This window comes from Schistocerca nitens, chromosome 1 (genome assembly GCF_023898315.1).
Source record: "Schistocerca nitens isolate TAMUIC-IGC-003100 chromosome 1, iqSchNite1.1, whole genome shotgun sequence".
Lineage (NCBI taxonomy): Eukaryota > Metazoa > Arthropoda > Insecta > Orthoptera > Acrididae > Schistocerca > Schistocerca nitens.
This window is the reverse complement of record NC_064614.1, coordinates 1,015,913,364-1,015,932,397: the sequence shown is the minus strand read 5'-3', so window position 1 is coordinate 1,015,932,397 and position 19,034 is coordinate 1,015,913,364. Positions and strand designations below refer to the sequence as shown.

The 19,034-nt window shown below is 40.7% G+C and overlaps 1 protein-coding gene across 1 annotated transcript in view; it reads left to right on the top strand.

Annotated features, from left to right (window-relative positions):
* LOC126221264 (regulator of G-protein signaling 11) overlaps positions 1–19,034 on the top strand; it is a 289,957-nt gene that overhangs the window by 191,908 nt on the left and 79,015 nt on the right. The window contains exon 12 of the mRNA XM_049942176.1: positions 15,012–15,062. Within this exon, the coding sequence (XP_049798133.1) occupies positions 15,012–15,062 (51 nt within the window). The remainder of the gene's footprint in view (positions 1–15,011; positions 15,063–19,034) is intronic.

Genomic DNA, 19,034 nt, shown 5'->3' with positions numbered 1-19,034 from the left:
TAGGCTACAACGGCAGCCTTCTATGGATTAGGTACTGTATGTTTCTGAGTACATCTAGGATCACCGTATAGGAATCTGAATTTTCGCTTCTATTACAACGCGCTGCTGTCAGGTAACTTAATCTGCTGTGTACGACTATAAGGCTAATCCGGTGCAGGGTGCGTAGTTCGAGTTGCAGGTACTCTATCTAATGCCCCGCAGGAACTATAAAAATTTGGTTTTCGGTATTTCATATGGTTATTAAGAGAACTTAAAAATGTAAAATGCAGTTATAATATATTCATTCAGGGGTATAATCGTCTCTTACAGTTTTAAGACACTTAATTACTGCAGTTAGAAACTGTGTATATGCCCTGAGGAGCGCGCCATTTACCCATCCAGTATCTGAGAATGAGAACACTTAATGACTTGCGACAAACTTTACACATAATTTCAAATATTTTCTAAACTTTTTTCTGAAATGGTTCAAATGGCTCTGAGCACTATTGGACTTAACTTCTAAGGTCATCAGTCCCCTAGAACTTAGAACTACTAAACCTAAGGACACCACACACATCCATGTCCGAGGCAGGAGTCGAACCTGCGGCCGTAGCGGTCGCGCGGTTCCAGACTGTAGCGCCTAGAACCGCACGGCCACCCCGTCCGGCAAACTTTTTTCTGGCTTGCCTGCTTAGTGTCAAATGTTCAAAACGTTAACTTATCAATAAAGTAATCAAAAGTTTTAAGCTGTTTCATAAATCAAATTGGATTCTTTAAAGAATAATGTGTGGGGAGGGGGAAGAGCGTTCGTAATGTCAAGTATCCTTATAATGTCAATATATCGTATCTTTAGTGGTTTTCTGGCAGAACTGATGTTGTAGCTGGCGAAGATCAGACAACAAATCTGTTCATCCGTGAGTTCGGTGATAGCGACGCGCCCCCGCAAATGCATTTACTTAGAAACTACCGTTGAATGAGGTGGGGAGGCAGGTAGAGAGGAAGTGCAAGACACTCTTCAGGCGGCATAATGTGGTCCTCGAATGAGGACAGGAAGGATTACATCTGTTAGATCCTCAACACACAACTGTATGGTGAACGCCGGATACATTTTCCATTTCCTCATTTAAACCGCAGCAGATGCAAATTCTGTTCGAGGAAATGCAGCAAGTTCTATTAACTCTGATGAATCCATTCGGGTTGAATCAACCCTACTCAGAAATCAGACTGCCCGATGGACGAAACTGGAGAGACAACTTTAAAAGAAAACTGGGGCCATACTTTTACACAATTTTAGATGTGAGGTTTTATCACTGCAATAATTCATTCACTCATTCATTCATTCATTCATTCATTTGCAAACACTGTCCTGTTTTTCTTTTTTTTTTATTAATACTCTAGATGTCGACTAGTCGGTGACATTAATGCCCCTCCCTTATCTCATAAATACTTATTTTAGGTGTAATGACAATCGACTCTTCTGTTTTCGATCTCTCGTCCCATAAAGTATGATTGTAACCTTCCAGTAAGTTATTCCACGTACACTGTCATTGAACGCAACAAAAGCCTAATGCAAAACACCAGGACAGTGGAACATTGGTGATGAATCAAGCTAAACGATAAGAAGCTGCGTTACAAATTCTGGTATCGTAACATTGGAAATACATCATATGAAAATGGATGAAGAAATAGTGGCAAAAAAATAATGTTACATGATTTTTTTCAGTTCCAATAAACTTAGCGATAATCACAAATGTATTGGATAGCCGTCATGGAACATAGCAGATTTGTGTAATTCATTTGACAAAGCATAATCATTACAGTGCAACATGACAACAAATATAGAGCTGTGTATCATCCTCTGCCGAATATAAAAACAGTTGTAATTTTAATATACTAACCAAGTTCTCTAGTATTCATAAATCACAGGGATTGTAACATAACGATAGTGTTTATAACTAAATTAGAATCAATTTATAACAGATTTCTCCAATAATAGGTAGTGTAAAAGGCTTACAATAGACATATGAACACAATTAAAAATTTTAGTGAAATACAAACCAATAATATTACACAAAATATTAATAGTATGGGTATTCGCAATCATCGGAACAGATGCAACGTTGCATGTCAACAAAACTGTAATAATGATGTGTAAAACTGAACTCTGTACTTAATTGCAGTCTAACCTCCAGGAATTTTGTGAACTTCAGGGAATGACGACTGCTACGAAAAGTAGACTAATTGTTTTGTAGTTTCCAATGTATTTCATGCTAAGCTTTGTTTCGTCACTCATTCTTCAGTACACAAGTGACAAACTAAAAGTGATTTCCTAGAGGTAGCTATAGTCCAGTGGTTTACATTTCTCTCACTACAGAATGTTACTTCATGATTTACGTTATTCACTTGATAAATATGTTCGCTTTAGGATGCTTAAATACAATTCAGTGTCAGAAAAATGATATGATTTTACGAATCATTATTGTGGCAAACGTTACTTTATTGTCTCACTTATAGCACACGTGAACAGAAAATCGCACTTTTTAAATCGAATGTCGCTATTTCTCATCATTTCTCTTGTAAAAAAGTAGTCTCTTAAGATTTCTTGCGTTACAGCACCAACATTACTGTGAAAAGAATGAGGGACTGCAGGGGTGACCTTACGATACGCACATTATCTGTCTTATTTTTATTTAACGATAATGGTAATAATCATTGAAACTTCAATGAAATCAAAACTGTCTTATTATATTATTAATTTTAAGAATTTCAATTGATATGCCGATACCAGCCACATTTATAAAAAAAATATGGTTAATATTGTACTCAACTACGAGAGATTTTTTTCAAAACATTAAATCTGTTGGTTTCTATTAGTGTTTCCAATTGTTGTTACATTTTGTGCAAGAAGTTGCGTATTCCATATTTCCTGCTATATACGTAATAACCCACCGACTTTTTAGTAATGGTTCGTTTTCGAAACCATATTTCTATATTTTCAATCAGACTTTCAAGTACCCTTGAGGCAGCTGAAGAACTAATAATAATGCTGAAATCTGCTTTAGTTCAAGGGACATAAAAAGTTGCGTCATTCTGTTGGACACCGGACATTTGTATATCACTTCCAACATGTAATTGGTACGTGTGAAGGCTACCAGTAACACTTAAGATGTCGTTCAGGACTGCTCATTAGGTGTGCCGATACAGTAAATTCCACTGATGAATAGTTTTATGGGAGTTTGTTGAGTGTGTGGGGATTTTGGGTCCCTGTAAATTGGACAGTGACGTAAAAAATAAATCAGTCATCCGATCATTACATTTTGACGAATTTAACGTTATGTATACAGGAACAGATATTCAAAATTTATAACCAAATTACAGGTATCATGCAGCGACACTCTGGTATACCAGGTACACTTTTATTACAGCTTAAGGAAATGTTTCATTAAGCAGCTGCGTAAAATGTCCAGTGGACGAATATAACAGACTCCATCGAAGACTTCCGCGCTATTACTAGAATTTTAGAATATTGGCGCGCAACTTGAGCATTTGTGATAGTCCTGAGAAACAGATCGATTCTCGTAACCTAAGCTCTTCACGCTACACACTCCCCATTCCCCCAAAAGAAAAAAAACGGATTGGCTTCATATCCACTGACGAAGACGGCCATGGAACATGTCGTCCTAACAGGGTGTGCAAAATGTGCAAATGGTTCGTCACGATGAAACAACAGAAACTTAAGAATTGTCAGAAGAAGCACATGTCCCGGGACATCCTGCAGGATACAAAATGGTTCAAATGGCTTTGAGCACTATGGGACTTAACTTCTGAGGCCATCAGTCCCCTAGAACTTAGAACTACTTAAACCTAACTAACCTAAGGACATCACACACATCCATGCCCGGGCAGGATTCGAACCTGCGAACGTAGCTGTCGCGCGGTTCCAGACTGTAGCGCCTAGAACCGCTCGGCCACTCAGGCCGGCTGCAGGATACATTCAAGAAAAACTACGTGAGATCCAGTCACAAAGGCATCTATACAACCAGCACATAAGCTTTCAGTAGATGAATATTGATAGCTCAACACACAAGTTCTTGCGGATTTCATCCTTCTAGATACGGTTGTTTCGGTTTTTCGATCACTGTATTCAATGTAGAATTAAAAAAAGGGGAAAGTAAGATGCAAAGTTCGCTCTTTTCTCCGTCCGCCAGCATGGCTGAGTGATCATCGTGTTTGACTACTGCCCGGTTGAACTGCGTTCTTTTCCTGCTACTTCGAAGGCGATTCCGTCGGCAGGAAGACTGAAATAGGCTGCACTCAGCCACTTGAGGAAAACTGAAGGGCCTTCTGAGTAACAAGTGGCAGTTATCGTTTTGAAAAGGCAACAGCCAGGAGATACGTACGTTAGCCACATGCCATTCCATGTCACTGTCGCTGACACCGTTTGCAGAAATAGGGTAAAATGCAAAATGTGTCCTATGAACTGATCCCTTCTTTCAGTCAAGTTGAGCCACAAATTTCTTTTTTCCCCCAATTCTATAATTTCAATCAGTACCTCCTCAATATTTACACAGTCGACCTATATCAGCTTCAGCATTCATCTGTTGCAGCACACTGCTAAAGCTTCTATTCTCGTGGTATCTGAACTGTTCATCTTCCACTTTTCACTTCCTTAAAAGCTGCATTCCCGACGGATAGCCGGCCGGTGTGGCCGAGCGGCGGTTCTAGGCGCTACAGTCTGGAACCGCGCAGCCGCTATGGTCGCAGGTTCGAATCCTGCCTCGGGCATGGATGTGTGTGATGTCCTTAGGTTAGTTAGGTTTAAGTAGTTCTAAGTTCTAGCGGACTGATGACCTCAGCAATTAAGTCCAATCGTGCGCAGAGCCCTTTGAACCCGACAGATACCTTCGACTCTTATAACCACAGTCTGTTTGCTGAAAAAGTTATGTATAATGTTCCGCTACCTATATTTTCCTTCAGAATTTCAAAGAATGTATCTCAGTCAACATTATCAAAAGCTTTCTCAAAATCTAGAAATGTTAGATACTCGTAATTTGGTTACCTAGTCTTCAATCTACTTTAATGATAGGTTGTAGGCTCAGTACTTCTTCACGTGTTCGCGCACATCACCGGTACCTGAAGTCGACTTCTACTATGCTTCCCATTCTTCCGCAAATAATTCGTGCTAATATTTTTCAGCCATGTGCTTTTAACTGATGATTCGATAACATTCACATCTCTCAGCACCAGTCTTCTGTACCATTGCGGTTACTACATTCTGCTTCATGTCTGAGGGTATTTCGTCTGTTTCATATAATTTGCACACCAAGTTCAATGGTTTTGACATAGCTCCCGGGGATCTCAATGACTCTAAGGAATGTCACCTAGAAGTACCTTGCTTCGACTTACCTCTTACAGTGCTCTGTACACCAGTCGTAATCAAGCTGAAATAGAAGTAAATAGTTTTTCACGATCGCCTATTTCCAATTGAAGTTTTACTGTAAACGAGGTCGTGCTAAAGAGTAGGGCCTCCGAATTTCTTATGTAAAAACTCTTAAAGGGTTTTTCAAGCAATGTTATTAACCTTCTACTCTTTCTTCTTCGTGTCTACATATTTTCAGCTCTGCCGCTACAGGGCTCCGAATTGTAGCATGTAGCATGGTGGTTTGTAACGTAAATATGTCGGTGTGTGAGAAACAGCGTGCTGTAGCCAGGTTTTGAATTCGAAGAGCTCGTCCAGACCTAGAGCACTCTCTCTTTCAATATGACAGTACCAGACTACACACAAGCGCTGCGACATCTGCAGAAATCCGACGCTTTGTGTTCTCTGTCATCGATCGTCCTTCACACAGTCGCGACTTAGCCCCATCCGATTTTCATCTGTTTCCAAAACTTAAAGAACATCTTTCCCGGTAGAAGTGAGGCTGTGGCTCCGTCAACAAAGTCAACAATCAGGTCTTTCGTTGGGAGAAATTTGTTCGTCGCTAGGATGACTATGTTCAGAAATAAATACGTAGACATGAAGAATAAACACGTGGAATATTAATAAAGGTTGTTTTATTTAAAAAGCCTTAAGAGTTTTCATATAAAAAGTTCGGAGACATTACTTTTCATACGTTAAGCTCGATGCGATGCTAGAAGCCGTTCATAGAATCGTTATTGCGCTCATCGCTTCATCCCACAAAACGATGTAGGAGTTGTTACTTTTTCGTGCCTAAAATCATGCATCTCATTGTGAAACTGCAGACAGTGCTGAGCAGTAGAGAGATGAAGAGTAACGGAGGTGAAGAGTAACGGAAATAATGAAATTTACAATATCAGCGAGTCACATTTGTAATCAGCCAAATCATAAAAATACCAGGGCGTCACAACTTGTAGGGATATGAAGTGGAATGATCACATAAGCGCAGTCGTCGGTAAAGAATGTGGCACATTTCAGTTTGTTTGTAGAACAGCAGGCACATGCTATTGGTCTACAAAGGAGACCGCTGATACAACATTCGTGCGATCCATCCTATTACATAGCTCATATGTGTAGGACCCATACCAAATGGTACTAACGGGGGATATTGAACGCATACAGAGGGGGGCAGGACGAATGACCACTAATTTGCTCGGTCCATGGGACAGTGTCATGAAGATGCTAAAGAAACTAAACTGACAAACGTTTGAAGATAGGCGCAAATTATACCGAGAAAACCTATTTACAGAGTTCCAAGAACCAGATGTAACTGATGAATTTAGGAATGTACCACGACGCCCTACGTATAGTTCCCGTATGGATCGCGAATATAAGATTAGGCTAATTATTACAACGCGCATAGAGACGTTTAAACAATAATTCCCCCCTCGCTCCTTACGTGAATGGAGCGGGAAGAAACAGCAGTAACGATGCAAAGAGAAGTGCTCTCTACTATGCACTTCGCAGTACGTTGCAGAGTATGGTTGTAGATAGAGAACAGCTCGCGTGATGAGTCGTTCAGCACTGAATGCGCAAATATCTGATGAAATGTAGAAGTGGGAGTGTACGAAGATGGGAGATTCAAAAAATACACCGTTTTAAGATATTGTCGACGCACATCGTATATCGAATACCATGAAGTCGCTAGTACCAGCACACGAGTATTATTTATCGAATATACTCTTAACTGAACTACATATTTGGCTTTTATTTCTGTTTTAAAAAATACTAATAATTCAAGACGGGTACCGCATCGACGACTTCCTACGGCACTAGGTGTATGACTCCCTCAAACCTCCATTACTATTTTATGTGCGTGACTCACACAGGTAGTCGGCATAGTGGCTGTCAGAAGTAGAGGAATCGATACATGTCTAAGAACGACGATCGCTACAGCCAGTTCTTCGATCGCTATCAACGTAGTCCATCACTATAGTGCTGGGTTTATCGCTTTGTTTGCTTTTTCTGTGCGAAAACGGGTATGACATGCGGATTCGACGTATGGTTAATCTGCCTCATCGCTCATCTTCGAACTCCAAAACCGGTAATAGATCAAAAACCACAAAAAAGCTCCCAGCGGCGAAGATGACACGGAATGGTAACAACACTACCAGTTTACAATATACGCGGTACTGTATCCTGGGCTAATAGTTACCGACCCGAAAAAAGTGATTAACGGCCCTAAATAGTACACAGTGATTTATAACTATAGAAGCCTTCAAGAGATACGATGACAGCCGACACAAAAGACGAAGAACGCATGTCTTCAGCGCAGTGTAACAGATAAAGACGTGGATTAAAGAGTCGAAAAAAGTAGGTTTGTGTCCTATCATACCCCTTTCTTTTTTCGCCTTAGCGGTTTTAACACGTTCTGGCGCTTTTCTACGAGTCTAGTATCCCATTCTGCAATATTCGATATTATTTCCATTTACTGTTTATTTCCGAATATGTAGTGATTTCATAGTGTGTAGTTAGGAAGAAACCTAAAAGAACAGCTTAAACTGCTGCGGTTGAAACGAGCAGCAATGAAATCCATATTCTTCCTCGCCATGGCGTCCGAGTACAGCGAAGACCACTAGCGGAAATATACTCCCCTTTTTGAGAAGAATGGATCAGGCTCAACATCGCGTGTCTTGGAATGACCGTGCAGTAGCAAATCTCGCCGGTATTTCGCAACAAACTCACCAGCAACGATTCGCCACCTAAGTTGCAATGCGATTCACAGAATATGCTTGTCTGCAAATACAATATACAAACATTTTCCTCAGGTACGAAGATAACTGGGCGAAGAAAATGAATGAAAATATTTATTAGGAATTTAATGCCCCGTCGACATTAGAGCGAAAGTATATATTCTGTAACGAGTCATAGCAAAGGAACGAAATATCAAACCACTCAGCAACTAACTCACCTCCTGTTATCTGCAATGGTGGACTGAAAAGAAATGCCTCTGGATTTTTTATGTGAAAATCTTAAAGCTTCTTAAATAAACCATACTTTTTAAACATTCTGCATCTTCGTTCTTGATGTCTACACATTTGCGCACCCCGCCAGTAGAGGGCTCCGAATTGTAGCGTGTGACACGTCTTTGTTTTTTTTTTTTTATCGGTCTTCTGACTGGTTTGATGCGGCCCGCGACCTCCTCAGTTATTTGCTGAATGTATTCCAGTCTCTGACTTCCTCTACAGCTTTTGCCTTCTTCAGCTCCCTCTAGTACCATGGAAATCATTCCCTCAGGTCTTAACAGATGTCTTATCATCCTGTCACTTCCCCTTGTCACCGTTTTACACACATTCCTTTCCTCTCCAATTCTGCGCAGAACCTCATCATTCCTTACCTTATCAGTCCACCTAATTTTCAAGATTCGTCTGTAGCAGCACATCCCAAATGCTTCGATTCTCTTCTGTTCCGGTTTTCCCACAGTCCGTGTTTCACTACCATACAATGCTGTACTCCAAACGAACATTCTCAGAAATTTCTTCCTCAAATTAAGATTTACGTTTGATATTAGTAGACTTCTCTTGGCCACGAATGCCCTTTTTGCCTGTGCTAGTCTGCTTTTGATATCCTCCTTGCTACGTCCGTCATTGGTTATTTTGCTACCTAAGTAGTAGAATTCCTTAACTTCATCAACTTCGTGACGATCAACCCTGATGTTAGGTTTCTCGCTGTTCTCATTTCTGCTACTTCTCATTACTTTGGTCTTTCTTCTATTTACTCACAGTTCATATTCTGGACTCATTAGACTGTTCATTCCATTCAGCAGATCATGTAGTTCTTCTTTCCTTTCACTCTCGATAGCAATGTCATCAACGAATCGTATCATTGATATCCTTTCACCTCGAATTTTAATTCCACTACTGAACCTTTCCATCATTGCTCCTTCGATGTACAGACTGAACAGTATGGGTGAAGGACTACATCCCTGTTTTACACCATTTTTGATCCGAGCACTTCGTTCTTGGTCGTCCACTCTTATTATTCCCCTTCGGGTCTTGTACATATTCTATATTGCCCGTCTTTCTCTATAGCTTACCCCCGTTTTCCTCAGAATGTAGAATATCTGACGCCACTTTACATTGTCGAACACTTTTTCCATGTCTACAAATCCTATGAAAGTATCTTGATTTTTCTTCAATCTTGGTTCCATTATCAACCGCTACGTCAGAACTGCCTCTCTCGTGCCTGAACCTCTCCTAAGGCCAAACTGATCGTCGTCTTTCACATCCTTAATTTTATTTTGCATTCTGCAGCGTATTATTCTTGTCAGCAACTAGGATGCATGAGCTGTTAAGATGATTGTACGATAGTTCTCGCATTTGTCAGTTCCTGCAGTCTTCGGAATTGTGGGGATGATAATATTTTCAAAGTCAGGTGGTATGTCGCCAGAGTCATACATTCTACACACCAAAATGAATAGTCGTTTTGTTGCCACTTCCCCCAATGATTTTAGATATTCTGATGGCATTTTATCTATCCCGTCTATTTTATTTGATATTAAGTCCTCCAAAGCTCTTTTAAATTCTGATTCTAATACTGGATCCGCTATCTCTTCTATCACATCAGACAAATCTTCCCCCTCAGAGATGTCTTCAATGTACTTTTTCCACCTACCCGCTCTCTCCTCTGCCTTTAACATTGGGATTCCCGTTACACTTAATGTTACCACCCTTGTTTTAATTTCACCGAAAATTGTTTTGAATTTCTAGTATCCTGAGATAGTCCTTCTGACAATCATTCCTTCTTCGATTTCTTCACATTTTTCATGCAGTCATTTCGTCATTGCTTCCATGCATTTTCTATTTATTTCATTCCTCAGCGACTTCTGTTTCTATATTCCTGAATTTCCCTGAACATTTTTGTACTTCCTTCTTTCATAGATCAACTGAGGTATTTTTTCTCTTACGCATTGTTATCTTATTTGTACCTATGTTTTGCTTTCCAACTTCGTTGACTGCAATTTTTAGAGACGTCCATTTCTCTTCAGCTGTATTGCCTACTGAGCTGTTCCTTTTTGTTGTAAATAAAGCCTTAGAGAACTTCAAGCGTATCTCGTCATTCCCTTGTACTTCCATATTCCTGTTCTTTGCCTACTGATTCTTCGTCTCTCATATTTTAAACTTTAGTCTACTCTTCATCATTACTACATTGTGATATGAGTCTATATCTGCTCCTTGGTACGCCTTAAAATCCAGTACCTGGTTTCGGAATCTCTGTCTGACCTTGATGTATCCTACTGAAATCTTCTCGTATCAGCCGGCCTTTCCCATATGTACCTCCTCGTCTTATGGTTCTTGAGCACAGTATTCGTTATTACTATATGAAATTTATTACAGAACTCAATTACTCTTTCTCCTCTCTCATTATTTGTCCCAAACCCACATTCTCCTGTAACCTTTTCTTCTACTCCTTTCCCGACAACCACATTCCAGTCATCCATGCCTATTAGATTTACATCTCGCTTTAAGTACTGTGTTACCCTTTCAAGGTCCTCGTATTATTTCTCTATCTCTTCATATTCAGCTTGCGACGTCGGCATGTATACGTGATCTATCGTTGTCGGTGTTGGTTTTCTGTTGATTCTGATAAGAATAACCCTATCACTGAACTGTTCACAGTAACTTACTCTCTGCCCTGCCTTCCTATTCATAACGAATCCTACTCCCGTTATACCATTTTCTGCTGCTGTTGATATTACGCTACACTCATCTGACCAAAAATCCTTATCTTCTTTCCAGTTTACTTTACTGACCCCTTGAAAAACGTCTTCAAAGACTTCACTTTGATAATGATGAAGTGGTGCAAGTAGAGGTAATGTTGTGGCTCCATCAACAAAATCAAACATTCTACAGTGACGTTATCAACCAACACCTCCTATCAACGAACTGTATTCGTCGCCAGGATGACTATAACAACAAATAAATATGTAGACATGAAGAATAAAGTTTGAAAAATGTTAATAAAGTTTGTTTTACTTGTATTTAAAAGCTTTGAGAGTTTCCACAGAAAAAATTCGGAGGCATTACTTTTCATTACTCTTTCGTACCTCCTTCATGAGATGCACTAGTATTGCAAAAGTAAACTAAAGTGAAATGAGACTTCTGCCTGTTTGTTTGATTTTGATAACAAACAATATAAAGTTGGCGGTAATGCGGGGCTCTTCATGTACAGCTCGAACGTGCTATTAACGTCTACAAGCGCACAGTGCTAATTTCACTTTTTTCCGTTGTAGTGCAATAATCGGAACCACAAGAAAAACATTTTTATGTGTTCTCAGTACAAAATAATCTGTGCTTTGACTCTTTTTCTTTAACGCAACGGCTGATATTACATAACTACAGAATGAGATTAGCTCATCTTTATTACTGTCTAACTGGATTAGGATATACCATTTTTTGTAATTCAGGGAGGTAAAGAGAGTGACTCACGCTGTAATTCAGTGGCCCATACATTTAATCCGAGTCCTAGTTTATTATTATTTTTTTATCATGCACGAACAGAAGTGACCACTAGTGCCACCAATTTAGTGCCTTACACAGTAAAACACCCCAAGATATCAACGATGAAAATAATTTTAAAAAAGTAAATTCTCTGTTGAATAACTGCCACCACAATTTAAAAAAAAAGAAGTGCTCTCCCCTTGTTATATTGACCTTATCTAAACTAAATCTCACATACAGAGATATAATTGCTTTAAATTCAATACCAACCGATCCTAAACAAGGAAGCAAGATCGATTTTACACATGAATTGTGCTTCTCCACCCAACTTTCAAATCTGTGGATTGGCAGAAATCTGTCGTCCACGTCAGACTTTCAACAAATTAAAAACGATCTCGCTACTGTACAATACTGGCAATTGTTTATTGTCCGCCTTGATTTCTTGTTCAGAAGTGTCCACCATTTCTGGACGTTCAGGGTAGTACTTTCATCTCTGTGTTGAATTTCATACGCCAAGGCTGTTAGCTATATGGCTCACAGATGTCTCTGCCCACAAGCTACAAATTCCATATGCGTAAAATCGATATGTTTTGATTACCTCCATTGCTTTTTTTCTGCGAACATATTTATTTTTTGAGTACCGATATAAGCTTTCAAAGAGATAATATCGGATTTCCGCAGATAATCGTTGCACGAAAGTCCATAAAATTATCGCCATTGTTTAGCAGGTCTTCATATATTTGTAATGTAGGTAAAAAGTATAAATGATCATCTCCCCCTCACCCCCTGGTTGCTCCTCTCCTCTCCTCTCCAACACCCGCCCTCTACCGCGTCTTCACTGTTGTGTCCCCCCTACCCTCCACCTCTACACCCTTCATCTTCTTTCCCAAGGTGGCTTCCGAAACTCCCCGGATGATGCCCTCTCTCCCTCCATTTATCCCTCCTATCAACTCTGATCCTCATCTCACCTTCCTGTTTTTTCCCCGCCTACCCTCTCTCTGCCTCCCTTCTCCCCCCCCCCCCAGAGTCCTTTTGCTTTCCCCTCCTCTGCCTTTCCCCATCCCTCTCGTGTCTGCCCAGCCCCCCCCCCCCTCTTATGAGTCCTCGTCCTCCATCGGCTCCTCCCTCCCCCTCCCTCCACTTCGTTTTTCTTCTCCTTCCCCCTTTTCTTTTCCCATCATCTCTCCAGGTTCCCCCCGTCTGCCCTCGGCTGTGGTGTGGCATATTTGTGCCAACTTTTTAGTGCAATGTTCAAGTGAGTGTTCAGTGTTGTGCGTCTTTCCAAAGTGTTGCGAACAGAAATCATGCTGTCATTGGGTGTGATTTTTATATCTCTTGCGAACAGAAACCAGACTGTCGCCATGTTTTTTAATTGTCTGTCTATTATTTTACCTGTCTGCTTCTTGTGTATTTTATTATCATCACCAACCCTTAGTTTTATGTTTTAATTTCGACAATTTTCCGCCATTTTACCATTTAAGTCAACGATTCCATCGCCTGCTTTTATTATTTATTATCTTCATTTTTTTAAACATATTCTGTAGGCTGAAGAGCGAAGTACGAAGCTGCTGAAAGCCCGCCCCCTGTGGGGGGAATTGAAACTCACTGAAGGAAAAAATATATAAATGATCATCCAAGTTTGTCGTAAGCAAAATTTCTTAAACACTTTTGAATGTAGTTGGCAGTGTTTATACCCACTTTACATTAAGTACAGAGAAGGATACTTCATGATTTGCATACTTTGCGCATATAAAGTGAGCTCATTTCATAAGTGTACTGATTTTCAGTTAAGGAAGAAATATACCAGACTCGGTGTAAAATTTGTAGTATTATGATTTGTACCTGCAAGAGACTGATGAGGGAAATCTTTAAGTGCTGTATGGAGCATAATTTGTTATGAAAGTGACACTTATACTCTGAGGCGTCGAAAGTCATGGGATAGCTCCTAATTCGCGGTGAACCTCTGTTTGCTCGGCGTGGTGCAGCTGACCTCTCAATTATGTTCCATAAACATTCGTTGGAATTCAGGTCGGGCGATATATGTGGCCAAATCATTTGCTCGAATTGTCCATAAAGTTCTTCACACCAATTGCAAACAATTGTGGCACAGTGACATGTTTGGGAACATGAAGCCCATGAATGACTGCAAAAAGGTCTCCAAGCAGCCGAACATAACCAATGGTAGATTCAGTTGCACCAGAGGAGCCAGTCCTTATCATGAAAATACAACCCACACCATTATGGAGCCACCACAAGCTTGCACGGTGCCTTGTCGACGACTCGGGTCCATAGCTTCGTAGGGATGCACCACACTCGAACCCTAACATCGAATCTTACCAGCTGAAATCGGGACTCATCTGACCATTCCACGGTTTTCCAGTCACCTAGGGTCCAACCGATATGGTCACGAGCCCAAGAGAGACGCTGCAGGCAATGTCGTGCTGTCAAGCAAAGCCACTCGCGTCGGTCGTCTGCTGCAAATTTCGCCACACTTTCCTACCGGATACGTGTGTCATAGGTCCCACGTGGGTTTCTGAGGTTATTCGAGCAGTGTTGTTAGTCTTTTAGCCCTGACAAATCTGTGCAAACGCTGCTGCTCTCGTCGTTAAGTCAAGGCCGTCTATCACAGCATTATCCGTGATGTGAGTTAACGCCTGAAATTTGCTATTCTCGGCACTCTGTTGACACTTTGGATCGCTGAATAATGAAGTTCTTAACGATTTACGAAATGGAATGTCCGATGCGTTTAGCTCCAACAACCATTCCGCGTTGGAAGACTATTAATTCACGTCGTGTGGGAATTATCACGTCGGAACCTCACCGCAAAAATCACTTGAGTAAAATGACAGCTCCTCCAGTCCACTGGCCTGTTATACTTTGTGTACGCAATACCACCGCCATCTCTATATGTGCATTTCGCTACCCCCTGACTTTTGTCACCTCAGTGTATAAACAGTGCCTACACAATTTAATGTCTGTTCTCGTAGCGTTTGCGTTCGAAATTGACAATTGAGAACATGTGGAATTAAGAAACTCAGTTTTGTTGGAAACTTTCCGATTGTAGCAGTGTGTTAGGGTGCTGCTGCTGGAGAACACGGAGACAACTGCACGTGTGTGTGTGGCTTGGTTTTCAGGGGGGACCTGGAGAGCCGCGCGTATGCGGCTGCGGTCCGGTGGTTCAGCCCGTAAGTGACTCGCCAGGACGCCCCCCGCTTTTGCTACGTGTCCGATGTTCGTTTTCGTTGTGATTCAATTTATACTTCATGTTTTATCATCTCTGTGTTGTAGACAGTTGGAGCGACTGCTTTGATGTTTCAAAACTACTAACCTATATTTGTACTGACATGTTTCACAGTCCTTGTACAGCACCTGATTGCCTTCCCATTCAACTTTTTTTCATAGTAGTTATATTAAATTATCGTATCTTCATATGTGCAATGCACTTTTGGTCTTTCCCTTGAAGATTGACCAGTTGTTTGAATTATATGATGTGTAGCCTGTTAATAGCATGATTTTTTGCATTTTATGTATTTTGTGCTAGATTTGTGTTGGTGTTTTTAATGCTGTACACACACACACACACACATACACCACATTTCCGTTTTCTGTCCCTGCTGTCACAAAATTATTGTAAGATTTTCTACGCGCACATTAAGAACTTCTTGTACAGGGTGTTTGGGAAAGATTCATCCTATTTCACAAGATTATGTCTTATATATGAATAAAGACATAATATACGAGTAAGCATATCTTTTACTGTTTACAATTACCGAGTGAGGTGGCGCAATGGTTAACCTACTGCACTCGCATTCGGGAGGACGACCATCCAGATTTAGCTTTTCCGTGATTTCCTTAATTCGATCGCGGCAAACGCCGGGGTGGTTCATTTGAAAGCGCACGGCCGATTTCCTTCCGCGTCCTTGACACAGTTCGAGCTCGTGCTCCGTCTCTAATGACCTAGATGTCGACAAGATATTAAACCAAATCTTCCTTCCCTTTTTCCTTTTATTACTTACAATTATATTTAAGTAAACTGAACTTCAATAAACCGCAAACAACTGATATTTGATGATTTATTAACGACTGGTTTCGCTGAGTTAAAGCAGCATCTTCAGGTTGTTGTTCTACATACGAACGAAAGCATCCATGTAATATAAAAGTAAACCTAAATAAAGTTATTTCCAATAATCTCACACAGATTAGGACACGGAGACGCCCCCAGCGTATTTGCCACATAGTTCAGTCCCATGAAGAGGAGAAGCCGTCAACAAATAATAAGCTGCATTTGGGCGAATAGTGCATAGGCTGAGGCACTGTGGCAAAAGAACCGTAGTTAACACAATAAATATGGCTAAAATGTAATGCAAGAAGCACAAATGAGCTGTATCAGTAAAGCGTTGCTTTGAGAACCGTAACATCTACACCTACATCTATATGGATACTCTGCAAATCACATTTAAGTGCCTGCCAGAGGGTTAATCGAACCACCTTCACAATTCTCTATTACTCCGATCTCGTGTAGCGCGCGGAAAGAACGAACACCTATATCTTTCCGTACGAGCTCTGATTTACCTTATTTTATCGTGGTGACCGTTTCTCCCTATGTAGGTCGGTGTCAACAAAATATTTTCGCATTCGGAGGAGAAAGCTGGTGATTGGAATTTCGTGAGAAGATTCCGTCGCAACGAAAAACGCCTTTCTTTTAATGAGGTCCAGCCCAAATCCTGTATCATTTCTGTGACACTCTCTCCCATATTTCGCACTGCCCTTCTTTGAAATTTTTCGATGTACTTCGTCAGTCCTAGCTGGTAAGGATCCCAAACCACGCAGCAGTATTCTAAAAGAGCACGGACAAGTGTAGTGTAGGCAGTCTCCTTAGTAGATCTGTTACATTTTCTAAGTGTTCTGCCAATAAAACGCAGTCTTTGGTTAGCCTTCACCCAACATTTTCTATGTGTTCCTTCCATTTTAAGTTGTTCGTAACTGTAATACCTAGGTATTTAGTTGAATTTACAGCTTTTAGATTAGACTGATTCATCGTGTAACCGAAGTTTAACGAATTCCTTTTAGCACTCATGTGGATGACCTCACACTTTTCATTATTTAAGGTCAACTGCCAAATTTCGCACAATTTCAGTTATCTTTTCTACATCGTTTTGCAATTTGTTTTGACCTTTTGATGACTTTATTGGTCGATAAACGACAGCGTCATCTGCAAACAAACTAAGTCTCCCAAATCGATTATATAGATGAGGAACAGCAAAGGGCCTATAACACTATCTTGGGGAACGCCAGAAATCACTTCTTTTTTACTCGATGACTTTCTGTCAATTACTACCAACTGTGACCTCTCTGATAGGAAACAACAAATCCAGTCACATAAATGAGACGATATTCCATAAACACTCAATTTCACTACTAGCTGCTTGTGTGGTACAGTGTCAAAAGCCTTCTGGAAATCCAGAAATACGGAATCGATCTGAAATCCCTTGTTAATAGCACTCAACACTTCCTGTGAATAAAGAGCTAGTTGTGCTTCACAGGAACGATGTTTTCTAAAACCACGTAGACTGTGTGTCAAATAACCGTTTTCTTGGAGGTAATTCATAATTTTTGAACACAATATATGTTCCAAAATCCTGCTGCATATCGACGTTAACGATATGGATCCGTAATTTAGTGGGTTACTCCTACTACCTTTCTTGAATATTGGTGTGACTTTCCAGTTTTTGGATACGGATCTTTCGTCGAGCCAACGGTTGTATATGATTGTTAAATATGGAGCTAATGCATCAGCATACTGCGAAAGGAACCTAATTGGTATACAGCCTCGACCAGAAGACTTGCTTTTATTAAGTTATTTAAGTTGCTTCACTACTCCGAGGATATTTACTTCAACGAGGGTAAGTCAATTCTTATCCGCAATTTAGTTAATTTTTTTTATATGGGCAGTACTGTCGTTTTACGTTGATGACGCATGCCTTTTTATTTGTTGTTATATCTTTGCAATTTTCAAGCTGCTACGGTAGTTTAGTTATTGTTGCCGTATTGTTAATCATGGCTGCTCCACACCAAAGAAGAGCAACGTTCAGTGATCCGTTTTTTGTGGTCGGAAGGCGTATCAGGGGCCGAAATTCATCGAAGACTTTCGGTACAGTACGGGAACAGTGTTTGCCACAACGGAATTTCTACGAATGGATTGAAAAATTCCGAAATGGTCGCGCAAGTGTTACGCACGATGAAGGAGCCGGACGACTGTTTACCACCACAAATGAAGAAACCATTGAGCGATCACGTGCAATGATTCTCTTAGACACACGATTAACTATTGACCAAGTGGCACATTGTCTGCAAATTAGTCACGGTTCTGCCTACGAAATCATCCACAAATGATTTGGGTTTCATAAAGTTTGTGCAAGATGGGTCCCAAAACAACTCACACAGTTGCATAAGCAACCTGCTTGGATATCTGCAAAAACCATTTGGATCGCTGCGGCAACAAAGTGGACAACTTCTTAGACAGGATCATTACTGGTGACGACACATGGATCCATCAGTACGAGCCGGAGAGTAAACGGCAGAGTATGGAATGGAAACGTCCAAACTCACCGTACAAAACAAAGTTCAAGACCCATCCGCCCGCAGGAAAACTGATGCTTACGGTTTTTTGGGACACACAAGATCCAGTACTGAAACATTATGGGGAAAGGGGCACAACAATAAACAGTGTACGCTACAGTGAGATGTTTACTGCCAGGCTAAAGCTTGCAATTCGAAGCAAACGCCGAGTATTGCTGTCAAAAGGTGTTGTGTTGTTGCACGACAATGGCCGTCCGCATACTGCTGCCCACACTGCTGAAACGCTCCAGAAACTCAAATTTGAAGTACTGGATCATCCTCCATATAGTCCTGATCTTGCCCCTTCTGACTATTACTTGTTTGGTCCACTCAAACAGGCATTAAGGGGCCGTCGATTTGCCTCGGACGAAACAGTGAAAGAAGCGGTACATTTCTGGAGCGCAGCTGAACCGAGAACCTTCTTTTATGAGGGCATCAGGTAGCTTGCACAACTATGGACCAAGAGCGTTGAAACGCAAGGAGACTATGTCCAAAAATGATGTTCTTATAAGTTTCCTATTTGATGACAATAAAATTTT